Source organism: Herpailurus yagouaroundi, unplaced genomic scaffold, assembly GCF_014898765.1.
Source record: "Herpailurus yagouaroundi ecotype Mexico unplaced genomic scaffold, PumYag 141, whole genome shotgun sequence".
NCBI lineage: Eukaryota > Metazoa > Chordata > Mammalia > Carnivora > Felidae > Herpailurus > Herpailurus yagouaroundi.
In genome coordinates, this window is record NW_024412396.1 from 29035559 (window position 1) to 29062708 (window position 27150).

Genomic DNA, 27150 nt, shown 5'->3' on the forward strand with positions numbered 1-27150 from the left:
CTCTCTCTTCAGTCACTCTTTGGAGTTCTTTGTAAAAGCTGCTTACACTTTTGGGCTCTTTTCTCCCTGTGCACTAATCTTGGAAGGAGCACAGAGGTGGAGGCAGCTGCAACGGAAGAATAAGGCTTCAAAGAACTGGAGTAGGTATGCTTCAGAGAACCCCCTGGTCAATGTCCTTAGAGGAGGGTTCTTAAGCTAGGCCTCCTCTGGGCACCACCGTGGGATTTCAGGAAACTGGTAACATGTGCAATTAGTGTAAATTGTGAGTGTGTGTGTTTGTGTGTATGTGTGTCTGTCTGGCTTTCTGTCTGGAAAGGAGACTTCAGATGTCATCAGATTTTGCTCTTGGTTTTAGAGCATGCTCCTTCTTCTCCACGTCATCAACTCAAGTGAGACTCTTCTAAACCCATCACTCTTCATCAAGAGCTGGAGGTGGGGATGAATGGGAGAAGGTGGAAGCTAGGGAACTCACCCTGTGGAAGGCCTTCTATTAAATGAGTCAACAGATGAGAACAGATTCAAGAGTGCCTAACATGTATAAGGTCCCATAAATGTTGTTATTATTACTCTCTGCCAAACACTTTGGGCTTTTGCAACTTCACAACCACCCTAGAGGGCAGCATAAATCCCATATTCTATTTACAAGGAGATTTACTTAGGGTGATAGAGTAAACTAACCCAGTGCCACAGCTATCCAATTCCAAAACTATCCAATTCCAAAGCATGGACTTTTCATCTCCACCCCACAGCCCGAATTACTGGCCACACTTTCCGTCTCGGGGTGACCTCTCCAGCCACCCTTAAGGCTTTCACATTGAAAGCTCTAGATGGGGCGCCTGGGTGGCGCAGTCGGTTAAGCGTCCGACTTCAGCCAGGTTACGATCTCGCGGTCCGTGAGTTCGAGCCCCGCGTCGGGCTCTGGGCTGATGGCTCAGAGCCTGGAGCCTGTTTCTGATTCTGTGTCTCCCTCTCTCTCTGCCCCTCCCCCGTTCATGCTCTGTCTCTCTCTATCCCAAAAATAAATAAACGTTGGAAAAAAAAAAAAAAAAGCTCGAGAGTCTTGCTCTTTCCCTGAGTCCAGCATCAAAACAGGCACTGAGCCTAAGAATGAGCTTCTTTAAGCCAAGCCATAATCTCTACTTGCTTGCCTAATATGGTCCCAGTAATCCTACTCAAATTCCACACTCAAAGCCAGTTGTTCACCCAGTTTATCAAGGGCTACATAAGAAAGAAATCACATGTATCACAATGAATTCCCTTGCCTCTACTGATACAGCCAAGTCAAAGGCCAGAAGGGAAATGTTTTCTGGTAGTCACAAACCAGAGTGAGAAAGCTCTAAACAAAGCCTACTGGTTCCTGGTTTCAAAACCCAGGCTAAAAACTGCAGTTAAATATCAGCTACTAAAACAGCCTTCCCCAAGCAGGTGAAAATCCTGACAACTGCATTGCACTGATCACTACCTAGGTGTCTGCACTTTACAGATGTTGTCCCTGTGCCTCAAAAGAGCCAAGCATGCTGGCAAGGTGTTACTTCTAGAGAAGTTAAGCAAGGCTCTCAGGGTCACAAAGGCAGTGAGTAGCAGAATCAGTACTCAAACTCAGGTCTGTATGAGAACAGCATCATTGGTTTTAACCATGCTCCTCCTACCGTCTACACAACCACTGTGAGTCATGGTACCCAGGGCCAGCATCTCTTCTTGTTTTTTTCTGGATCTACTTCCCTGATATCTCGCAGACCTCTCAAGAGGAGAAGGCAATGAAGCAAGACCGATGGATGGACTCTAGAAATAGAAGATCTGCGTTTCAGGTCCAGTTCTGCCATTTCCTGGCTCTGTAACCTTGGATAGAGAGCACTTAACCATCCAAGGTCTCAGTTTCCTCACCAGTGCAGTGAAGATCACTGTTCACATTGCACAGACCTGGAAAACAATGCGAGCTAAGGCTTAAGTAGTATGCAAATGTAAGTTACCCTTACTCCTACTTAAAGCACTAATTCAACAACTAGTAGTAGCCCTTTCTCAGCCTCCTCTCCACGCTCATCTCAGAGTTCGTCTTGGGCACCACCAGAGTCCCGCCACCATCTCCTCCTCACGCTCCTCGCCCCTCTCCTCCCTTTTGGCTGTTACTTAATCTCCCTCCACTTCAGCAGCTCTCTCGCCTCGTCGGAAAGACCGGCCTTGGACGCTGGGACTTCTTTCTTTCCAACTCTGGGCACGAAGGGCTTATCTCTCCTCAGGACGTCAGGGCAGCCACCTCTGCGCGGCTGCTGCGGGTTCCACAATGCCTGCGCGGGGTGCGCACGCGGCCCCTCGGCCCGCCCCGAGGGGCGGGGTGTGACCACAGAGTTTACATAGGAGGTGCCGGCAGTAGGGAACACCCCTCCGCCCGCGGAGCTTCCTCTGCAGCGTAGCCTGTTGGTCGGGGCCGCGCGCGCGCGCGCGGAGCCGCCGGGGGTTCCCGCCCGCGGACACCTGGGCCCTGGCCGTGCCGCAGCCCCGCCTGCCCGCCGCGCCACCAGCCATGCGGCAGCCGCTCTACCGCTGCTACAACATCACCTCCGTGGAGAAGGGCTACTCGGCGACCATGGGCGGGGTGCTTTTCAGCGCGGGCCTCCTGGGCAACCTGCTGGCGCTGGGGCTGCTGGCTCGCTCGGGGCTGGGGTCTTGCCCGCGGCGCACGCCGCCCTCGGTCTTCTACGTGCTGGTGTGCGGCCTGACGGTCACAGACTTGCTGGGCAAATGCCTCGTGAGCCCCTTCGTGCTGGCCGCCTACGCGCAGAACCGGAGCCTGTGGGGACTGGCGCCCGCGTCGGACAGCTCGCTGTGCCAAACCTTCGCCTTTTTCATGTCTTTCTTTGGGCTCGCCTCCACGCTGCAGCTCCTGGCCATGGCCCTGGAGTGCTGGCTCTCCCTGGGGCACCCCTTCTTCTACCGACGGCACATCACCCTGCGCCGCGGCGCGCTGGTGGCGCCCGTCGTGGGCGCCTTCTGCCTGGCCTTCTGCGCGCTGCCCTTCGCGGGCATCGGGAAGTTCGTGCAGTACTGCCCCGGCACCTGGTGCTTCATCCAGATGGTGCACGAGGAGCGCTCGCCGTCGGTGCTGCGCTACTCAGTGCTCTACGCCAGCCTTATGGCCCTGCTGGTCCTCGCCATCGTGCTGTGCAACCTGAGCGCCATGCGCAACCTCTACGAGATGCACCGGCGGCTGCGGCGGCGCCCGCGCTCCGGCACCAGGGACCGCGCGGAGCCGGGCGCGGGCGAGAAGGAGGCGGCTGTGAAGCCCCTGGAGGAACTGGACCACCTGCTGTTGCTGGCCCTCATGACGGTGCTCTTCACTCTGTGCTCCCTGCCTTTAATAGTGAGTCGCTGCGCGCCGAGGCTGCGGTTGCGGGACCGAAGGGTGGAGCGCGTTGGACGCCGCGCGGGAGGAGTTGCGCCCTGGGCCCCGAGGGTTTGTTGGTGCGCTCCCCAGAACGGGTCCCCTCCACAGCCCCGAGGACACAGAACCGAATTTGTTGAGCCAGAAGAGGCGGAAACAAAGAAAGGAAGGCAAAGACGGAGTCTGAAAGTGTCTCCCTAGCTCCGCAGAACCTCTCCAGTTAGCAGTACCCTCTCCTCTCTCCTTCCCTCTGGGAGGATCTCGGGGCTATTTTAGCACCTCAGCATATGAGGAGCAGTATTTGGTTCCTCTTTGCAGAGGGCTAGGTAATGTTTTATTTCGTAGACCCGCCCATAATTTTAGTGGCGTCAGAAATGGGCGAATGCACCTGGGAGTTTTTCCCCAGGTGTTGGCGTGGAAAGACTAAGGGAAGGTGTAATCCTGCCAGAGTGATTTGCAGAGAAGAGAGACTAAAGATAGATTTAGTTTTTAAAAATTCTCAAGTAATCTTTGAGGAGTGGCAGCCGCTGTTCCCGGTTGGGGGGGGGGCGGGGTGCGGGTGGCGATAGAGGCAGAGGGGCTGTTTGGACAGGCAGGTATGTACTCGAGGTTCAGCCTGTCGTTTGGACAACCTGCCTTGACAGGTTTTGTTTTTATCTTGGCAGGCGAGGTGACGGGAAAGCCATTATCTCCGGTTTCAGTTTACTAATGGGGGTGGTGGTGGCGATAGAAGTACCTGGTAGCTGTGAAGGTGTTTCCTCCTGGGATCCCGGCTAAGACATTTTAGGAGCAACCGAGGTTGAGAGAACTTTTTCAGGGTTGCTCCTCTCCCTTTCCCCCATCCTCAGTGTCCTTGTTCAACATGATATATACATTTAAGTAAGTTCATTGCCAACAATGCCTTTGAAGGCTGAGACGTCTGTGAGTAGGTAGCAATGTAGCAATTTTGGATGTTATTTTTAAGATTGGAGGAAGGTGGAATATAATGTAATTTTCCTTAAATGAAGGCCTTAACGTGTGGGAAAAGAGTTGTCTGTGGCATCATCATGCAGGGTTAAGCTCAGAATTCCCCAAAAGAAATAAATACATCTATATAGAAGGAGATCAGGTATAGGCATAGATATGTAACAGTGGTTCTGAAACATTGGCTGGCTCAAGGTCACCAACAGAGCTTTTAAAATCATAGATGGCAGGGCGCCTGGGTAGCTCAGTCAGTTGAGCCTTGGACTCTTGATTTTGGGTGTCGTGATCTCAGTTTGTGGGTTCAAGCTCCATGTCAGGCCCTGTGCTAACAGTGTGGAACCTGCTTGGGATTCTGTCTCCCTCCCTCCCTCCCTCTCTCTCTCTCTCTCTCTCTCTGCCCCTCCCCCACTTGCTCTCTCTCTCAAAAATAAACCTAAGGAAAAAAAAAAAAAACCCACAGATGCCTGGGCCCTATCCCCCATCGTTTCTAATTCAGATGTTTTTGAAGAATTCTTATTTATTTTTTTACTTATTTATTTTTGAGAGAGGGAATGAGAGAGTGCAGTGGAGGGAGAGAGAGAGAATCCCAAGCAGGCTTCACACTGTCAGTGCAGAGCCCAACGCAGGGCTGTATCCCACAAACCATGAGATCATGACCTGAGCTGAAACCAAGAGGCCCACTTTCAACCAACTGAGCCACCCAGGCGCCTGAAGAATTCTTATTCTTGACAAGTTCCCGGGTGGGGTGAAAGCGGCTGATCCAGGGATATCATCTGGAGAACCATACTCTAAAACAGGAGTTGGCAAATCACAGCCCACAGTCCAAATCCTTCCTGCCCAGTTTTTGCACAGCTGTGGAATTAAGAATAGTTTTTACAAATGAACTGATTTTACAAATCAATTTGATGATAGTATGCAGGAACTCTAAACCCCAATTAACTCAAATACTGTTCCAAGAAAAAAAAGACTTTCATTTTTCTCAATAATAGACATCAGTTACACCAAAAATGTACTTAATTATTATACATTTTTAATTTCATCAGTGAAAATTGTGGAAATGTGTTTTCTTGTTATATAAGTACCTACCAAATACTCACTATTTGCCTCTTGACCTGTAAAATGTAAAATATTTACTGTTGGACCCTTTACAGAGACAGTTCACAGACTCCTGCTCTAAAGTAATAGCCTTACTTACCTGCGCTGTGAAAAAGCAGACAATAGCCAAATGCATGGATGTTATGTCCTCATTTTGAATGTTTTAGTAACAATAATGTCAAAAAGAACATAATACAGCATAATACACAAGAGCATTGCATTTGGACATGTCTCTCAGGGGAATTGAATAACTTATACGGGATTGTGAGGATGGAAGGAAATAATGGATTTGAAAATGATTTTAGGGATGCCTGGGTGGTTCAGTTGGTGAAGCGTCCAACTCTTGATTTTGGCTCAGGTCATGATCTCAAGGTCATGAGATCAAACCCTGTGTTGGGGCTCTGGACTGGGTGTGGAGCTTGCCTAAGATTGATTCTCTCTCTCCCTGGGCTCCTGGGTGGCTTAGTTGGTTAAGCCCATGGCTCTTGATTCCAGTTCAGGTCAGGATTTTAAGGTTTGTGAAATCAAGCCCTGCATTGGGCTCTGCACTGACAGCACAGAGCCTGCTTGGGATTCTTTCTCTCTCCCTCTCCCTCTGCCCATCCCCCTCCCCCACCCCACTCATGTGCTTGCATTCTCTCATGCTCTCTCTCACTAAAAAGAAATAAGAAAAGAAAAGAAAATTATTTTATTTAAAAACTTGTAAAGTTCCAAAGATATTCAATGCAGACAGGTGTGGAGTTTGGTAAGTTCTTTATAGATTTTTGATACTAACCCTTTATCCAATATGTCAGTTGCAGATATCTTCTCCCATTCCGATGGTTGCCTTTTAGTTTTGTTGATTGTTTCCTTTGCTGTGGAGAAGCTTTTTATCTTGATGAGGTCCCACTAGTTCATTTTTGCTTTTATTTCCCTTACCTTTGGAGACATGTCAAGTAAGAAGTTGCTCTAGCCGAGGTCAAAGAAGTTGCTGCCTGTGTTCTCCTCTAGAATTTTGTTGCTTCCTCACATTTAGGTCTTTCATCCATTTTGAATTTATTTTTGTGCATGGTGTAAGAAAGTGGTCTAATTTCATTCTTCTGCATGTTTTTGCCATCCAGTTTTCCAGCACCATTTGTTGAAGAGACTGTCTTTTCCATTGGATATTCTTTCCTGCTCTGTTGAAGATGAGTTGACCATATAGTTGTGGGTCCATTTCTGGGTCTTCTATTCTGTTCCATTGTTCTATGTGTCTGTTTTTGTGTCAGTACCATACTGTCTTGATGACTACAGCTTTGTAATATATCTGGAATCATGATGCCTCCAGTTTTGTTTTTCTTTTTCAGGACTGCTTTGGCTATTTGGGGTCTTTTGTGGTTGCATACAAATTTTAGGATTGTTCTAGCTCTGTGAAAAATGCTGGTAGCATTTTGATAGGGATTTCATTGTATGTGTATATTGCATTGGGTCATATAGACATTTTAATAATGTTTGTTCTTCCAATCCATGAGCATGGAATGCTTTTCCATTTTTTTGTGTCCTCTCCAATTTCTTTCATAAGTGTTCTATAGTTTTCAGGGTATAGATCTTTTGCCTCTTTTGTTAGGTTTATTCCTGGGTATTTTATTGTTTTGGTTGAGAATTTTTGCATCCATGTTCATTGGGGAGATTGGCCTGTAATTCTCCTTTTTAGTGGGGCCTTTGTCTGGTTTTAGAATCAAGGTAATGCTGGCCCAATAGAATAAGTTTGGAAGTTTTACTGCTATTTCTGTTTTTTGGAACAGTTTAAGAAGAATAGATGTTAACCCTTCTTTAAATGTCGGATAGAATTCCTCTGGGAAGCCATTTGGCCCCGGACTCTTATTTGTAGGGAGATTTTTGAATACTGATTCAGTTTCTTTGCCGGTTATGGGTCTGTTCAAATTTTCTATTTCTTTCTGTTTCAGTTTTGGTAGTTTGTGAGTTTCTAGGAATTTGTCCATTTCTTCCAGATTGCCCAGTTTGTTGTCATAGAATTCTCTTACGCTTGTTTGTATATCTTGGTTTTGGTTGTGATCTCTCCTCTTTCATTCATGATTTTATCTATTTGGGTCCTTTCTCTTTTCTTTCTGATAAGTCTGGCTAGGGATTTATCAATTTTGTTAATTCTTTCAAAGAACCTTCTCTTAGTTTCACTGATCTGTTCTACTGGTTTTCGTTGTTTGTTTCTGCTTCTGTTTCTGTTTCTGCTTCTGCTTCTGTTGTGTTTGTTTCTATATTGTTATTTCCCTTCTTCTGCTGGCTTTAGGCTTTATTTGCTGTTCCTTTTCTATCTCCTTTAGGTGTAAGGTTAGGTTGTTTATTTGGGGACTTTCTTGCTTCTTGAGATAGCCCTGAATTGCAATGTACTTTCCTCTTAGAATTGCCTTGCTGAATCCCAAAGGGTTTGGACTGTCGTGTTTTCATTTTCATTTACTTCCATGTATTTTTAATTTCTTCCTTAATTTCCTGGTTGACTCATTCATTCTTTAGTAGGGTGTTCTTTAACCTCCAGGTATTTGAGGACTTTCCAAATTTTTTCTTGTGGTTGACTTCAAGTTTCATAGCGTTGTGATCTGAAAATATACATGGCATGATCTCAATCTCTTTTTACTTATTGAAGGCTTATTTGTGACCCAGTATGTGATCTATCTGGAGAATGTTCCATGTGCACTCAAGAAGAATGTGTATTCTGCTTTAGGATGAAATGTTCTGAGTATATCTGTTAAGTCCATTTGTGTCATTCAAAGCCATCGTTTCCTTGTTGATTTTCTGCTTAGATGATGTGTCTATTGTTGTAAGTGGGGTGTTAAGGTCACCTACTATTATTGTATGATTATCAATGATTTTCTTTGCGTTTGTTATTAATTGGTTTATGTATTTGAGTACTCTCAAGTTGGGGGCATACGTATTTACAATTGTTTGATTTTGATGGATAGATCCCTTAATTATTACATAATGTCCTTCTTCATCTCTTGTTATTGTCTTTGGTTTAAAACCTAATTTGTCTGATATAAGTATGGCTACTCTGGCTTTCTTTTGACATCCGTTAGCGTGATAGATGGTTCTCCATCCCCTCACTTTCAATCTGCAGGTGTCTTTAGGTCTAAAATGAATCTCTTGTAGGTAGCATATAGATGGATCTTGTGGGGTTTTTTTGTTTGTTTGTTTTGTTTTGTTTTGTTTTGTTTTGTTTTTTTACCCATTATGATACTCTGTGTCTTTTGTTTGGAGCATTTAGTCCAGTTACATTCAGAATGATTGTTGAAAGATGTTGAGTTTAGTGTCATTGTGTTGTTACCAGTGATGCTCTCTTGTCCTTTATAGTCTTTGTTCATTTTGGTCCTTTTTTCCCCAAAGAGTCCCCCGTAAAATTTCTTGGAGGGCTGGTTTAGTGGTCATAAACTCCTTTAGTTTTTGTTTGCCTGAGAGATTCTTTATCTCTCCTATTTTGAATGACAGCCTTGCTGGATAGAGTATTTTTGGCTGCATATTTTTCTGATTCAACACATTGACTGTATCTTGCCACTCCTTTCTGGCCTGTCAAGTTTTTTCGGACAGATCTGCTGCAAACCTTATCTTTCTTCCCTTGTAAGTTATGGACTTTTTTCCCCCTTGCTGCTTTCAGGATTCTTTCCTTGTCTGTGTATTTTGTGAATTTGGCTATGGTATATTTTGTCAATGGCCAGCTTTTATTGAATGTAATGGGAGCCTCTATGTTTCTTGGATTTTGATGTCTGTGTCATTTCCCAGATTAGGGAAAATTTCAGCTATAATTTGCTCACATAAACCTCCTGCCCCTTTTTCTCTCTCTTTGTCTTCTGGGACTCCTATGATACAAATATTATTACATTTTAATAAAGCATTGAGTTTCCTAAGTCTGCCTTTGGGATCCCTGATCTTTGATTTCCTCTTCTTTTCAGCTTCATTTTTTTCTATAATTTTATCTTCTGTATCATTAATTCACTCCTCTGCCTTGTCCATCCTCATTTTTATGACCTCCACTTGGGTTTACATCTCAGTTATAGCATTTTTAATTTCAGCCTGACTAGATTTTAGTTCTTTTATCTTTGAAGAAAGGGACTTTCTGGTGTCTTCTCTGGTTTTTTCAAGCCTAGTTAGCATCCTTATAATCATTTTAAATTCTAGTTCAGACATCTTACTTATATCTACATTGATTAAATCCCTGGCCGTCATTTCTTCCTGTTTTTTTCTTTTGAGGTGAATTCCTCTGTCTTGTGATTTTGGAGGAAAGAAAAACAATAATAGAGTGAAATAAAAATTTTAAAATTTAAAAACAAATAAAGAAAGCTAGATCCTAGATGTGTTTTGGTGTGCTTGTTAAGAGAAGCTTGATAGAAAAAAAAGAGAAAAGAGAAAAAAAATTTTTAAATAATAAATAATAAAATAAAATAAAAATTTTGCTCTTCCTGCATCCAAGAAACAAATAAAAGAAAATCAACAAAAACAGAAGCAACAACAACAAAAAGAACAAACAAACAAAACCCAGATGAAGCTAAATCCAGTTTCCCCTAAGGCTGAAACTTTGTAGCAGTCTATGATCAGCAGAGTAAGTGGGTGGAAGGGATTTGTGCAATTCTTCTGGGGGAGGGTCTTGCCAGGCTGCAGCCAGGGCAGACTTGTCCCAGGAAACAGGCCACCAGCAGCGGCAGCAGCTCAATGCCAGGGTTTGCTGCCCTCAGTCCTTATCTTTGTTCCTTTATAGTTGAACCTGGCAGCTTGATATGGTGCCTGCCGGGTCTTTTGCCTTCAGAGAGGCTGTATCACCTCTACCAAATGCACTCCAAGCAAGGAAACCATTTCTTTTTATTTATGTATTTATGTATTTATTTAATTTATTTTTTTTAATATATGAAGTTTATTGTCAAATTGGTTTCCATACAACACCCAGTGCTCATCCCAAAAGGTGCCCTCCTTAATACCCATCACCCACCCTCCACTCCCTCCCACCCCCCATCAACCCTCAGTTTGTTCTCAGTTTTTAAGAGTCTCTTATGCTGTGGCTCTCTCCCTCTCTGACCTCTTTTTTTTTTTCCTTCCCCTCCCCCATGGGTTTCTGTTAAGTTTCTCAGGATCCACCTAAGAGTGAAACCATATGGTATCTGTCTTTCTCTGTATGGCTTATTTCACTTAGCATCACACTCTCCAGTTCCATCCACGTTGCTACAAAGGGCCATATTTCATTCTTTCTCATTGCCACATAGTACTCCATTGTGTATATAAACCACAATTTCTTTATCCATTCATCAGTTGATGGACATTTAGGCTCTTTCCATAATTTGGCTATTGTTGAGAGTGCTGCTATAAACATTGGGGTACAAGTGCCCCTATGCATCAGTACTCCTGTATCCCTTGGGTAAATTCCTAGCAGTGCTATTGCTGGGTCACAGGGTAGGTCTATTTTTAATTTTTTGAGGAATCTCCACACTGTTTTCCAGAACTGCTGCACCAGTTTGCATTCCCACCAGCAGTGCAAGAGGGTTCGCAAGGGAACCATTTCTTACTGAGCAACCCAGGGGGTCCTCAGACCCCACTGCCCATGGCTCTACCCCCATTCCTTGCCAGAGCACCACCAGTGGCTGACCTCTAAACCTCAGACTCTGTGCTCTGCTGTTTATAAGAAACTGGTGGTATTGAAACCGTCTCCTCCCCCACCCCCAGTGCCATCAGTAGTTCTGGGGGACAGTTTTCTTGTGCAGTCCCCTGTCCATATTTTTACTGTTTCTCTCTGCTGCTTTCAGGGGGAGTGCTTTCTTGCACAAACCCGATATGCTGTTCTGTCTCCCCCTCTTTCTCCTCTCTCTGAATACTTCTGCCTCCCCTCTGCGGCACCATGGCTCTTCTCTCCCCTGATTCACCTCTCCACACCATGTACCCTGCTGTGTTCTCTCCCTCACATTATGCAGATTGTTCTGTTAATCCTCAGATCTGTTTCCGAGGTGTTCAGAGGGTTTGATGTTGAGCTAGTTGTGTTTGCAGGAGGAGACAAGCCCACGGTCCCCTTACTACTCTGCCATCTTAACTCCTCCCCCTGAGCATTATTTTCTAATGCAGTGGTTTTCTAACATTTTTTTAGTCTAAAGACCCCTTTTCACTCTTAAACATTATTAAGGATACAAAGAACTTTAATTTTTGTAGATTATATCTATTAGTATTTATCATATTAGAAATTTTAAATAAGAAAAATTTTAAATATTGCAAAACAAGTTAACAAAATATACTTACTTCTTGTGTTTCTGCATTGGTGTAAGGAAAACTTGGGGCTTTCACGAAGATATAATGAATGATAATAAAATTCTAGAGATTATAGAAGATGAAATGAAAGAAAAAGCATGTTAGGAGCACAGAAGTACTGAGAACATTCTCTGAAAATGTACGTATGTGTATATCCAAAATCAACTACCTAAGAAAGGTCTAGCAAACACAAGAATACACAGTATATATTCCATTAGCCATTGGAGTGATGATGTCATTACACATCAGGTATCCTTGGTAAAACTTACTGTACACCTAGGAGTGAAAAAGGCAATAAATCTTTTTTATGATATTGTACCTTTTTAATGATATGATACCCTGAAGACACACTGAACAGGTATTGGAAACCCCCACACTTTGAAAATCACTCTCCTAAGGAATGGGCCTGGCGACTGGGAAAAATAAAGGCTATATGTGAAGGGAGAAAAAAAAAACCTTGCTCATAGCATGAATAATATATTTCATTAAGCCAGTGAAAAATTTATTGAGGTTTGATTTTTTTTAAATTAATTTTGCTATAATGCTGCATTAGAGCAAGATACTTAACCAAACTGAATTTTCAGATTTCCATTTTGAAAACTTTTTTTTGGAAGAAAATATAGAGACTATGGGATGAGCTTTAGAAGAAGTTTGTAGCACATTCTCTAATGCATGTAATATATTTTCATCAAAATTCATTTTACCTTAGAGAGCCACAATGTATTGGAGGTTGGTAGGGGAGCAGGGATGGATGGAAGAGGGATCTAATGATAGATTAGCCATAATAGCTGAGAAGTTTATAGGCCAGATAAAGATAAGGACGAGCTTGTATAATTGCATATATCAGAATCCATGGAGTCAGAGAAGTGATAGAGGACATCCTGCCTGTATTGAGAGAACTCGTGTGTATTTCATTTTGGTGGGCAAACAGAATGGGTAGGATGCTCCTTTCAAAGGAGGCTGTTAGAGGTGGGCAAAACATGGGTCCAGGGAAAAGAGTTGAAAGTGGATTTAAAGGGGCTAGTGCAGAGGATCAGGTCTGGGTGTTGTGATGGATAAACTGGATAGAAGGGGCATTAGAATCCAGAGAGCTCTCCTCAGCAGGGATGTCCAGCTACTTACGTCTCCAGCAAGTTGGCAACATAGCATTTTTTTCCTGGACTCTTAAGTCCAGTAGAGGGAGCTCTTCTCATACCAATTCACTGTGTAAATTGAACTACTTTAAACATGAGGGGTTTATATTCTGAGGTTATTCATTATTCTGGCCATCTTTTATAGGAGCAGTTTATAAAGTATGTTCTAGAGAATATTACTGAGCAACAGAGAGGTTTTGAAAGTCTAAATTGTGTTTAAATTGATATCTCTTCAGAATTAATATAATATGTCGTAAATGAATACATTTGTCACATTTTTAGTAAACTCAAAAAATAAAAATAAAATAAAAAGCCAGGTATACATTTCTAATATAAATCAAGTGACTTGAAAATATGATTCACCTAATAATATGCGATAGAACGGACATGGACAAATACTGCATAGAAGTAAAATGGTTTGTTTTAGTTATGTAAATCTCATTTAGTTACTCAGCTCCCAACTAATAAAGTATTATGACATAGTTAAAATTATATTTTGCTGTACTCTACTTTGAGGAGAAAGGAACAAATGTAAAAACAGACTTACATAAAGCATTTGCTTTTCAAATCAACTTACTGTTGACCATTTATCAAATTCAGCATGTATCTGGTACAAACAATATTCAGTGCTGTAATTCACTGTGGGGATATAAAATGAGAAAAATATCACATCTGCCCACATAAGCTATAATACAGGACGAGGGATGGAGTGATTGGGGCTGTAAGGGAGTTTAGAGGAGAAAAGTTATTGCTACTAATGATAAGATAATAATACTGGCAAATTTTTGAGTTCTTACTGTGTGCTAAGACCTGTTGTAAAGGTTTTACTCATATCATCTTATTCAAACTTCAAAACAGTCATGGAAGGTAGGTACACTTATCCCCATTGTATAGGTGAGAAAATGGAATAACTTGCCTAATTTCACACAGCCAAGTGAGGGTTCCATGCAACCTCATGGTCAGACTCTAAAGCTAATGGACTTAGCCGCTCCCTGAAAGAGACTTCCCGAAGGGCTTAATGTTTGAGATGGACCTTGAAAGGAGCTAGGATTTGGGCATGTAAAATCCAAAAGGTTTTAAAGTAAAATGCTCAGTTTTCACATTTTTGAAATGGAGATAATGATTGTAATGGATTTTTGTGAGGATGAAACGAAGTTTTAAAAGTGAAATGCCTAGAACAGTGCTCTACATGGGCACTAACCATTATTATTACTATTAGTATTATTAGTGACGATGGGAGAGGGCATTCAGATATAAGTGTAACTTCTTTTTTATTTATTTGAGAGAGAGGAAGAGTGCATACATGTGGACAGCGGAGGGGCAGAGAGAGATAAAGAGAGAGAGAATCCCAAGCAGGCTCCATGCTGTTAGTGTAGGGCCTGACTCAGCGTTCAAACCCACAAACCATGAGGTCATGGCCTGAGCCAAAATCAAAAGTCGATGCTCAGTCAGCTGAGCCACCCAGGCATCCCTAAGTGTATCTTCTTAAGTGCAGTAGATGGGAATGTCTGAGCCCACTGAAATGCTCTATAGAAAATAGAGTAAAAAGTAAGGAAGCAATTACAGGAAGACACATCTCATATTCCTTGATTGCACTGAATGGGTCTGGGCTGGACAATTATTCATAACCCCTCCCAGTAATGTTGAGTTTACATGCTTTCTGTCCCATTCGAGTCCATTTTGTCCCATTATGGATTTAGACTCTCAGTAGGCATAGGAAATATAACGACTGGCCTCCAGCAGAGTGGGAGACAATGGTAGTGCTGGCTGAAGTGTTGGCCATGGTGGCTCAACAGGAGGAAAAGCCATGGGATGGGACAATTTGCAGGGCTCCAAGGAGGTCAGAACCTCGGGGAAGATCAAGACAATATGAGTGGTCAGGCACAAGTAAGTAGCCTTATATTTCTGTGTGTGTGTGTGTGTGTGTGTGTGTGTGTGTGTGTATCCTAGTCTGAAAAGAGGATGTCAACCACAGAAAGGTAAGCATCTATCCTAAGAATAAGTAATTCACATGAGTTGAACAGGTCCTTGTGTAAGTCTCCTCCTATCTTCCCACTGGAGTATTTCCTGTCTCCTCGTTGATTAAAAGTTTCTCTTTCATTGTTGTCTCCAAACATGCAACATTTCACAAATGAGGCTTGATTCTGGGCTAATAAAAGGACAGAAAGCAGGCAGAAGAAAAAAAAGGAAAACCAGAGAAAAGAGAATCTCTGTGTTTATGGAAACGTGGTGACCCTCTTTGTAAAAGATTTGGTGGCCTGGATTTGTCCCATGTCAGCTCTTCCTGTGTACAGCCTGGCAGGGACCTGGAAACCCCAGCCCTGCAGCATCACAGCAAGTAGAGCAGCCTTCAGGGACTTAGACCCCTCTCCCAGAAGCACTCGCTTCCACTGAGCCTTCAGGTCGACCTTGCACCTTCCAAACTCCTTACTTATTCCTGTCAGTGGCAGTGGTCTTTGCTGCTTATAATTGTACCAAAAATGAATATTCCAAGCCAAGTTGCCATGTTCCTAAAAAATTAATGTTTCTAAAGTGAGGTAAGTGAATTTATTTCTACCATCAGCCTTTCAGTGTCATAACGGGATGTTTTTCTTTAAAACAGTATCGTGCTTACTATGGAGCATTTAAAGCGGTCAATGAGGAAAATGGCACCTTGGAAGAAATGGAAGACCTCCGAGCCTTGCGTTTTCTATCTGTAATCTCCATTGTGGACCCTTGGATTTTCATAATTTTCAGAACACCGGTATTTCGGATGTCTTTTCACAAGATTTTCATAAGGCCTCTTATGTACAGAAATTGGTATAGCAATTCCTGCCGAACTAACATGGAGTCCAGTCTGTGACAGTGTTTTACCATCCAGTCTCTGGTAAGCTGAGGAATATGTCACATCTTCTATCAAAGAACCATGATTTAAAAAAAAAAAAAAATTTACAATTTAAAAGCTATCTCCCATAACAAAACATCTAAATGTGTTTTCAGAAGTATTTGATAACATCTTTAACAATCTGTGGTCACTCTAGTCATGAACCAGTTCAGTCGATTTTTTCATCTTGAGTTATGAACAGCAACTACAATTTCATGTAGTGTAACCAACGTTAACAGTCTTCAAGCGAGGATATTAATTGTTCCAACATTTGGGCGTGGCGTCCCTAATGTTTTAGAGAGAATAATGACACTTCTGGGTGTTTATTTGGATTCCGGTAGAAGCACCATTATTTACAATTATGTGATGTGTGTTCTTAAAATTTCTTATCCTATTCATTTCTGGTGAAACCTGATTTGTTTATTTTGTATCCTAATTGCCTGAATTATAGATGCTCCGCAGAGAAGTGAGGTGGGAAGTACAGCCAGGTCAGGGTTTGGACAGGCCTTTGCCAGCCACCCTCTGGAATGGTGCTCACTGCTTCATGTGGAGAGGTGGTCCATAAATAAGTAGACATGAGGCAAGATGTGACTGTGGTCCCCAGCCTAGAGAAGAAAAACTAGTTTTTATCTTTTGAAGTCTAGTATTCAGGTAGGGATGTCAGTAGGAATCGAAATTTGGGAGTGGGTTACAAAATGTTTCAATTTTTGGAAACTTCATTTTATATGTTTATCATATTGATGGATTCTTTGCTGGAGGGATTTATGTTTCGTTGAAAAATGGTGACATATGACTTCCCAGAGAGTCGTGTTCACTGCGTTTGGCTGTGTGAAGCAGCAGGGCATTTGGCACAGAGAAAAGCCCACCCAGGACTCCCCTAACCTCAATTGAGGATCATGTCAACAACCTTAACATCCACCTATTAACAGCCATATTTTGCTCTTTGTGGGAACTGTAAGATCATATTGAGGTCCCTGAGAGCTATGCTTTCAAAACTGGAGCAGGATGTGGCTCAGATGGAGCACAAGTGAGCACTTTAATCGTATGTTTAAATGTTTACAAAGGTTAGCAACACTATGGCCAAAAGGGAAATGTGGGGGAAATATGGTTGCAGCTAATAAGCCAAAAAAAACCCTCTAAATCCAGCTTGTAGGTAAGAACTTGCACTTTTGGTAAAAGAACACTTGGGGGCTGTCAGAGAGGTTTCATCACCTCTAGGGTCCTTTTGTTTTGTTTTGTTTTGTTTTTTATAAATTTTATTTTTCTAATTTTTTTTTTCAACGTTTATTTATTTTTGGGACAGAGAGAGACAGAGCATGAACGGGGGAGGGGCAGAGAGAGAGGGAGACACAGAATCAGAAACAGGCTCCAGGCTCTGAGCCATCAGCCCAGAGCCCGACGCGGGGCTTGAACTCACGGACTGCGAGATCGTGACCTGGCTGAAGTTGGACACTTAACCGACTGCACCACCCAGGCGCCCTTCTAGGGTCCTTTTGTACCCCAACACACTCAGAGACTCTGAGCTGGAAATCTGGCTACATTTGAATAGTCCCAAGATCCCCACTTAGCCATCCCTTCCAAAGACAAGAGTGTTTGTCTTATTTCCAGTTTAGCAGCAACCCCATTTTTCATCTCTGGTTTATCTCAGAGATGTGTTAACCTGGATATATATGTGTGTTTGTTTGTTTTTGATATAGCAGAACTGTGAAATGACCAAATTAGGAATATACAAGTTGTAATTTGAGAGGATGACTTCATGAAAAATGCATTTGTTCTCAAGTTTAACTTTCATTTGTATATTTAATGGGTAAATACATATGTGTTTTATTTTCAGAGGAGATGCCTCTTTTTTTTAATTTTTTTTTTATGTTTATTTATTTCTGAGACAGAGAGGGACAGAGCATGAGCAGGGGGAGGGGCAGAGAGAGAGGGAGACACAGAATCAGAAGCAGGCTCCAGACTCTGAGCTGTCAGCACAGAGCCCAACGCAGGGCTCGAACTCACAGACGGCGAAATCATGACCTGAGCTGAAGTCAGTCGCTCAACCGACTCAGCCACCCAGGCACCCCAGGAGATGCCTCTTTTATTGTGCTCTCCTTTTGGAAGGTGTGCTATAATAACTGTCAAGATAATTTGATAAGGTCTCACATGAATCAATAAACATGATTTTATAATATTTTGCAGAGGAAGTTTCTTTAAATGAAAGGAAGAGGTTTAGTTTTTTTTTTTTTTTTTTTGAATAAACAGTTGCCAGTTGTATTTCTTTCTCCAGTGGTTTAATAGTGTGAATTTTTATATGCTCTTCTATTAGCATTTATATTAGTCTACACAAGTTTGCATAGCTTTATCCAAGGACTTAGTGATCCTTTCTGTTTAATACAAAGTGTAGATATACCATCATGATGAAATCCAAGTTAAGTTAGATGTCCATTCTTCAATGATCTTTTATTTCTTTTCGTTTATTCAGTAGATCATTAAATAAGTCTTAATTGGCACATACATTGTGCCAGGCAATTGGTTAGGTGCTGAGGAAAAGAATACCTAAGACTCAGCCCTGGCCCATGAGTTTTTCATTGTTTAATAGGGGAGACAGTCATGTAAACAGTTACAATAGCGTTTAGAAGTCCCAGGAGTAAATGTGCACACACAGTCCAGTTAGAAAATGAGGTCTGAACTTGGGGTTGGGTGTGAGATCATCAGGAGAACTTCTCCAGGACAAGATGCTTAAATCAAGTGTTGAAAATGAGTAGGAAGTTTGGCTCTGACTGAATGCCGGACGAAGATCCCAAGAGATAGTTCACAGAAGAGGAACTGCATGTGGTTCATAAATGTAGAAAAATTTCCAACCTCATCCAAGAAATGCAAAATTAAAATGAAATTGTCAAGGACTAAACCAAAAAAAAAAAATTGAGTCTCAATAACAGAGAAGCTTTTATTAAATAAGAGGAACGTGGCTGGTGAGTTTGTAAATTGACTACCTTTTCTGGATAGCAACCTGACAGCACACATCAAGAACCTAAAAGTGTTCTTTTCTACCATTCTAGTAATTCCACTCTAGAATTGCCTAGAATAAACAGAAGGGCTGTCTTGGCGATGTGCTAAACTCTTCTTTGTAACATTATTTACAATTGGAAAAAAATGAAAAGGAAACCATCTAAAGACCAAAACAAGGGTTAAGCAAACTCTTCAGATATACTAGAGAGTTCACCTTTGAACGACACAGGTTTGAACTACGCGGGTTCGCTTATTTGTGGGGTTTTTTTCTCAACAAATATATTGGAAAAAATTTTTGGATGTTTGCAATAACTTGAAAAAAACCTCACAGTTAAACTGTGTAGACTATAAATACAAAATAAATTTAAGAAAAAGTTGTTATTGTAAGAATACAGTATGTAACACATATAACATACAAAGTATGTGTTAATTGACTGTTTATGTTATCTGTAAGGCTTCCAGTCAATAGTAGGCTATTGGTAGTTAAGTTCTGGGGGAGTCAAAAGTTACACACAAGTTTTTGACTATAGCTCCAGCTCCTTGTGTTCAAGGATCAATTGTATACACACACACAAACATGAGAATTACACAGTCATAAAAAAAGATGTTTTCAAATAATTCATAGAAGTTCAGAACGAATCTTACAATGTAATATTAGATGAAAAAAGCATGATACAGATTTTTAGGTATGACCCATAAATATACATGCATAGAAAATAGTTTGAAAAAATAAAGAATGAGAAGTGTGAACCACAGTTAACCTTTTAATATGGACTTTTCCCCATAATTCTTTGCATTTTCCAAGTTTTAAAATAAGGCCATGTTTCTTTTACATAAAATTATTTTTTTACAAAAATAACTAGAAATTGACCAAGCAAACATGGGGAATAGGCATGAAGGAAAAGCTTCCTATTTTTTTTAAATATTTATTTTTGAGAGAGAGAGAGACTCTCCTGAGTGCAAGTGGGGGGAGGGAGGGGCAGGTGGAGGGGGAGACAGGGAATCCCAAGTGGGCTCTGTGCTAACATCACAGTTTCACAGTTTTGTGAACTCGTGAAACACCAGATCATGACTTGAGCTGAAATCAAGTCAGACATTTAACCAACTGAGCCACCCAGGTGCCTTGGAAGAGCTTTCTAATCTAAAGGAATAGTATGTGCAAAGCCACACAGTAAAGGAGTGTGGCATGTCCAGGCTTAGTTTGTAGCTCCATTTGGCAGAAGCTTGGGAATTGTGAGCAAAGGTGGCAAAAAAGCTGAAAAGAGAGGCAGGTTTTAAATCATATAGAGTGTTGGGTGCAGTGGTAGAGGGTTGGAGACCTTGAAGCCAGTGTGCAAACAGAGTAGAATATGAGGAAGATCATGCTGGTGCCATGCACTGTGGATGGGACAGATGGGGCACCAGATGGTGTGAGAGAGGGAGGCTGGGGCCCCAGGCGGTTGTACAGTCTGTGCACTCCACCAGAGCGCTGGCTAAGTGGATGGGTCTGAAATACAGCCCTGGGCCTGCTCACCTGGCTGTGGGCTGCATCAGCTCAGAGGAACGGGCTTTTTATGATCTTTCTACTTGGAGGGGGACAAAGACGGTGTATGTGCAGGCCCGGGAGTGTCCTGTTGCCAAGGAGGGAGCACTGAACTCAAGATGAATCACACAGCTCTTTCATAGGTAGAGCTGACAGGAAGGATTACAACTTATGATTCAGTCATGCCTTTTGTTTTGCTTTCAGTGGTGTATCGGGCCATTTTCTGCTTCTTAGTTTCAGGATACTCAAGGGCAAGTTAGGAAAGGGGACAATTCTGAAAAAATTCCCCCCACCCCTTCTTATTACATCCCCAGTTTATCTGGACAAAGGATTGCAGCTACTGATTCCAACAAAGTTTCTGAGCTACCTGTGGATTTTAATTACATACTACCCAGCCAAGTTAATAAAAGGCCACCTATTAGGACTGTTAATTTAGTTCCAATAATCAGTCAGAGGCTGACTGGGCCAGGTGTTCTTGAAACTTTAGGGGACAGAGGAGGAATCCCACAAATAATAAGCACTTGGATGACTTCAGACACTCCCTAGCCACACAGCCAGCTTGCTCATTTAACTGAAGGTCTCCGTGCTCCAGGCCAGTGCTTGTCAAAGCATGGCCCTGGAGCGGAGCATCAGTACCACCCCGTACTTGTCCAGCCCCACCTCACACTTACTGAATCAGAGTCTCTTGGGGTGGGCCCCAACCAACTATGCTTTAACATGCTCTTTGGGTGATTCTCATGGGTGGTCAAGTTTGAGAACCACTGCTCCAGGCAAGGGTAAGGGGGGGTGGGGGGTAAGGTAAGGGGGGGTGGGGGGGAAGACAAAATATGCAGAAGACTCCATGATGTTTCTCCTACCTCTGATTCTCAGATCTTTTCAGTTGTGGGTCATCCCTCACACTTGACTCCATTTTATCTGTAATGTTCTTAAGGCTGTTAGAACATTTACATGCAGGCAGCCATCACATACCCTTTCCAATGCTCACTACTGATGGCGTTGATGAGCCTTTGGCCCCAAAGAGGTAGAGGTACTCCCTTAGATATGCTGCTTCTTAACCTCCTGCAGATGCACCTTGGGGCTGAGGTTGTGAGTTGTTCTGTTGTGAAAGAAAACCAACTAAAGGGCATTCATTCACAGAAATGTTATCAGAGATTATATGTAAAGGTGGGCTTTCATTTGGGATTTAAAGATATTTTTTAGCTCTCCATAGAATAGAAATCTCCAGTAAAATATGTATAACTATTTTTAAAGTTTTGTAATTTATACTTTTTGAATATTTTAAAAAATACATCATACTCTATCTTCTCTCCTAGGTTTTAAAAGATGTGAGGACTAGATATTTTCCTATTTTTCTCTTTTTTCCCCTAATAACTAACATGTACTATAGAAGGGCTATAAATATGTGTTGAATAAAAGGTGCTCTCTCCCATGATTTCCCAAAAACATAAGTAATATTCAATAAGAGGCTGCTGTAACTTGATCAAAGAGTCCTCTATATCTGAGAGGAATGTTCTCATTCCAGCATACAAGAATTTTTCTCTTAGGCCATGCAAAGATGAAAATAATAAATGCAGGAAAAAATAATTTTGCTCCATATTTTCCTACTGTCTCAGATTGTGGAAATTAATGTGTTTCAGTTTTATCCAGGGAATAGCAAGCTGTAATTAATAAAATTAACAACGTATGGGGCACCTGGGTGGCTCAGTTGGTTGGGCGTGTGACTTCAGCTCAGGTCATGATCTCACAGTTCATGAGTTCAAGCCCCACGTTGGGCTCTGTGCTGACAGCTCAGAGCCTGAACCTACTTTGGATCCTGTGTCTCCTTCTCTCTCCGTGCCCCTCCACAGCTTGTGCTCTCTCTCTCTCTCTCTCTCTCTCTCTGTCTCTCTCTCAAAAATCAATAAACGTTACAAAAATTTCTTTAATTTAAATTAAATTAACAATGTAAAAAGTTTATTAGGCAATGTTAAAATTGTAAAAACAATTTTGCCTCACTGGAGTAGTGTTTCCTGCCCATCTCTTAATTCCTCTCATGAGTGAGGCTGGATTTGCCAATGTGGCTATTTCCAGTACTGCCTGCGGGTGGAGCAAAGCTGAGCTCACAGATAAAGTGTGGTAAAGTAATTAGGGTTTGCTGTCCCCGCCTTTGCACAACTCTCTAATTTGTTGAAACAAATCACAGGTCTCACCCGATATCAGCTACGTGAAGATTGAATCTTTCAGACAACTTTTAAATCTGTATGTACTTGGAGTCAGTCCAGTCTTAAAAATTTTTGCAATGAACGGATTCAGAATCCATCATGCTCTGGTTACAGAGCATGGTCAAATATAGGGAGAGTAGGAAATAAACTTGATTTTTTTTTTCTTTTTGCTACTGAATTGCTAAAACCAATGAGAATAAAGCATAGTCAAGTCCAATCTGATAAGAATGTATATTTTTAAGTCACCTTAGAGGGCCTTCTACTGATTCTTAATTCATAAGAAGTTCTTAGAATCCAATTGAAAACATAGGACAAATTAGAAGTTAAAAATGATACAACGTAGTGCAAATGTTACTAAGTGCTGCGGTTTATGGCATAGATTTGAACTCATCAAGTCCCAAATCAAAGACAATTGATGTTTAAGATTAGTCTAGTGGCACATTGTATTGACACTAGGTAAACAATGACATTGGTAGCTTGCCAACATCAATTTCTTATCAGTACAAAATAGGATAGGGGCGCCTGGGTGGCTTGGTCGGTTAAGCGTCCAACTTCGGCTCAGGTCATGATCTCATGATCTGTGAGTTCGAGCCCCACGTCAGGCTCTGTGCTGACAGCTCAGAGCCTGGAGCCTGTTTCAGATTCTGTGCCTCCCTCTCTCTCTGCCCCTTGCCTGTTCATGCTCTGTCTCTCTCTGTCTCAAAAATAAATAAATGTTAAAAAAAAATTAAAAAAAAAACAAAATAGGATATGAAAACAGTAAGTGCCATGCAACATTACAAAATTCATGGTGAATTGGGAAGGACTTCTTTAATTTCTTCCAATTGAAAGCCCACCCAATTTATCCAATGGATATGAAAATTTGATTAGAAGGGGCACATGCACCCCAATGTTTATAGCAGCACTATCGACAATAGCCAAAGTATGGAAGGAACCCAAATGTCCACTGTCTGGTGAATGGATAAAGAAGATGTGGAATATATACAATGGAATATTATTCAGCAATGAAAAAGAATGAAATCTTGCCCTTTGCAACAACATGGGTGGAACTGGAGGGTATTATGCTAAGTGAAAAAGATATCAGATAAAGATTGTCATAAGTCAGAGAAAGATACCATAAGATTTCACTCGTGAAATTTAAGAAACAAAACAGATGAACATAGGGGAAGGGAAGCAAAAATAAGATACAAACAGAGAGGGAAACAAACCATAAAAGATTCTTAAATGCAGAGAACAAACTGAGGGTTGCTGGAGGTGTTGGGGGAGGGGGGATGGGCTAAATGGGTGATGGGCATTAAGGAGAGCACTTACTGGGATGAGTACTGGGTGTTCTATGTAAGTGATGAATCACTAAATTCTATTCCTGAAATAATTATTATACTATATGTTAACTAACTTGGATTTAAATTTTTAAAAAACTGAAAAAAAAATAAAAATAATGCCCATCCAGGGAATTCTAAATTAAAAAGACAAAGTGCAATCAATGATTTACTAATCCAAAATAAAATGACCCCAAAAAACTAAAATGGGACCAAAAATATATCTTTAAAATGTGAATGAAAGTAATATCAGGCAAAATAGAATTTAAGGCAATAAAAGTTTTAAATCGTTAAGTGGTTAAAAAGTCTACTTGGGGCTGTAAATTACAATCAGTAGTGAATACCTTACAGCCTGGACTTATTCTGATAAAATAATATGACAATAAAAATACAAAGAAAAAAGCACTGGAAACATGAGAAATGAAAAAAAAATCACTAATTTTTTGGAATAATTTTTTGGCATGGATGATTTTCATGCCTCCCCCCCCATCAAAGGTAGATCAAATAGACAAAAAGACATTTGTTTAAATATATCTATATTTCTGGTGCCACATAACTCAAAACTCGGATTTATACTCATTAGGAAGAGTATATTTAAGCTGGTCTGTTTTTAAGCATCGACTCTGATACAGACTTAAAATTCACTTTTGGAGTCTTAAAGACACCTTAAGAAAGATAAAAATTGGTTCTCCAGAGCCACTAAAACAGGCTCAACAAGAAGCTTGTGTGACTGTGGAAGAGACATGCCTTATGTAAAGCAGTGTTGTGGGCAGAGAAAACGAACAGTGTTTCAAACATGAGGGCTAAACTCAGTCCTAGGGAATAGAATCTCCAGGGGCGCCTGGGTGACTCAGTCGGTTAAGTGTCCGACTTCGGCTCAGGTCGTGATCTCACAGTCTGTGAGTCGGAGCCCTGTGTTAGGCTCTGTGCTGCAGCTCAGAGCCTGGAGCCTGCTTCAGACTCTGTGTCTCCGCCCCTGCCCCACTAGTGCTCACTCGCGCTCTCTCTCCCTCAAAAATAAAATAAACATTAAAAAAAGTTTTTTTAAAGAGTCTCTGATGGTTAGATGTTAGTTTGTAATTTAGCTGCTTTGTGATCTGTATACTGGGCAAAATTCTGTATACTGTGATCCAGGATGAGTATCAGTCAGGATTTTTTTTGTTGAATAATGGTTGGCGATTCTCCAAAGCAACAGGGGACAAGCCAACTGGTGATTTATATCATTGGAATGGCGGCTTCTGATAGAGCTGCCAGTGATCCCTGTCTTGGTGTATATGCTTTTGTGTAATCTCTTCCCCTCAAGTATGAGCTGGACCTAAAAACTTGCTTCTAATGAATAGAATACAGCGAAAAACATCTGGGATGTTACACTCTGGATTAGGTGACAAAAAAGACTGGCTTCTGCCTTGCTTGTTTGCTCTAATGGAAGCCAGCTGCTATACTGTGAGAGGCTCACAAGGCGAAAAACTGAGGGAGGTCACCCAGCCAACAGCCAGCAAGTTGCTGACGCCCTCAGCGCACTAGCCCACAAGGAAGTGAATCCTGCAATCACGTGAGCATTGCTGGAAGTGGAGCCTTTGGAGTCCAGCCTTGAGGTAGTTACAGCCGCAGAAACACCTTGACTACAGCCTCGTGAGAGACCCAGAGGACCCAGCCATGCCGTACCTGGATTCCTGACCCATGGAAACTGTGAGAAAAAGTGTTTTGTTTTTTTTAAGCTGCTAAATTTGGGAGTAATTTTTTTCAGCATAGATAACTCATACAATCATTACTGTTAAATTAATGGATATCCAATTACATAAAAATCCATAGCATATTTTACAGATAAATGTGATACATGGTATAGCTACAAGCCTTGATATATTAGGTATAAGGAAAATCTCAACAAACGTAAGAAAGGAGAAATTAATGAGCTCTTCTCTGGTACGTTTTAAGTTGCAACAACAAAAAAAAACCCACCTCTTTACTTGGAAGTGTTTCTTCTTTTTCATATGATACATGCTAAATGGTGCATAAACATGCACATACAATTTAAATAATAATTATAAAATGAATACCATGGAGACACCATGCAGGTCAAGAAATAGAACATTGCTGGTACCAGAAGCCCCCTGTGTGCCTTTTCCTGATCACAGCTCCAAAAGTAAACACTATTCTGCCTTTGGAGATGACCATGTTTTGGCTTTTCTTTATTTTAGCACCTATGTGTGTATCATAATACATGGACCCTTTTGCATCTTTCTCTCTAGCTTAGCAATATGTCTCAGGTGCAGAGGTGAGGACGGGGATTCAGGTGTATGTGATTTGTGGAGCTCGTGCGCTCAGGAGAAAGGTAGTGAAGGAAGCAGGACAGGGAGAGGAGCTAAGCAAGGACGAGGTGTCAGCTTCAGCCTGATCCCCAAGGGAGCTCTGGAGGATGGAAAGGGCCAGAGTATTGGTCCCGCTGGGATACTTGGGACAGCATGGCATAAAATGTCTTCGGCCAGGGTGTACTGGGGACACCCTTTTGGCCAAGGACGATGGTCCAGAGCAGGGGCCAACTGCAAGCTATTAGCAACCAATACAGGAGCTGAGGGATAGAGCTCTGGCCTGGGACAGGGGATCTGGACAGCACCCACTATATATTCTGTTTGAGATTCAGCTTTGCTGTATGTGTAGCTGCAATTCATACATTTTTGTGGCCAAATAGTATTGTATCGTATGACTGTATCATATGTTGTCAGTGAACTTTTGGGTTTCCGGATTTACCTATTACAAATAGTGCCGCTTTGACTATTCCTATCATGTATTGTGTTGGATACATTGTGTTGGCACCTACCTAGGAGTGGGACGGCAGGGTTACAGGATATGTGCATCTTTGATTTTGCTATATTGTAAAATTGTTTTTCAACTCACGCCACCAGCAGCATTGTTTGGTAGCTTCCATTGCTATACTTTGGGACTTGATAGGTTTTAGCCAGTCTGGTAAGTTTGTAAATGGTATCTCATTGAAGTTTCAACATGTTTTCCTTCTTGATAATAATGATGGACACATTTTCATACATTTATTGGTTCTTTGGAAGTTCTCTTCTTCTAAAGCTTTTATTCAAGTTTTTTGCCTCGATTTTTTTATAAAATGTCTGTCTTATTGATTTGAAGATGTCTGACCGCTTTGTCAATTCTGTGTGTTGCAAAAATCTTCCCTTCTATAATCCCTCTTTCAGTCTCTTTATGCTGACTTAAAAAAAAATTTTTTTTAATGTTTATATATTTTTTAGAGAGAGACAGACAGACAATGCAAGCAGGAGAGGGGCAGAGAGAGACACACACGATCCAAAGCAGGCTCCAGGCTCTGAGCTGTCAGCACAGAGCCTGATGTGGGGCTTGAACCCACGAACCATGAGATCGTGACCTGAGCTGAAGTCGGAAGCTTAACAGACTGAGCCACCC

General features: G+C 41.8%; 1 protein-coding gene across 2 annotated transcripts; it reads left to right on the plus strand.

Annotated features, from left to right (window-relative positions):
• Positions 1-2401: 2401 nt before the first annotated feature.
• PTGDR (prostaglandin D2 receptor) lies at positions 2402-16083 on the plus strand. 2 transcript variants are annotated; one of them, XR_005790878.1, is made up of 2 exons: positions 2402-3705; positions 15425-15483. XR_005790878.1 is itself a non-coding variant. In XM_040477142.1 (2 exons), exons 1-2 carry the CDS (start codon positions 2522-2524, stop codon positions 15662-15664), a joined length of 1077 nt encoding a protein of 358 aa, XP_040333076.1. In that variant the 5' UTR covers positions 2410-2521; the 3' UTR covers positions 15665-16083. The 2 variants fall into 2 exon arrangements, 1 of the variants encoding a protein (XP_040333076.1); XM_040477142.1 differs by having other exon boundaries at positions 2410-3358; positions 15425-16083.
• Positions 16084-27150: the final 11067 nt, after the last annotated feature.

Excerpts from the sequence above, each read along its gene's own strand:
- PTGDR (XM_040477142.1), top strand. The coding sequence starts at position 2,522 with ATGCGGCAGCCGCTCTACCGCTGCTACAACATCACCTCCGTGGAGAAG. Across the intron at positions 3,359-15,424 it reads TGTGCTCCCTGCCTTTAATA|TATCGTGCTTACTATGGAGC; the intron begins GTGAGTCGCTGC and ends TCTTTAAAACAG.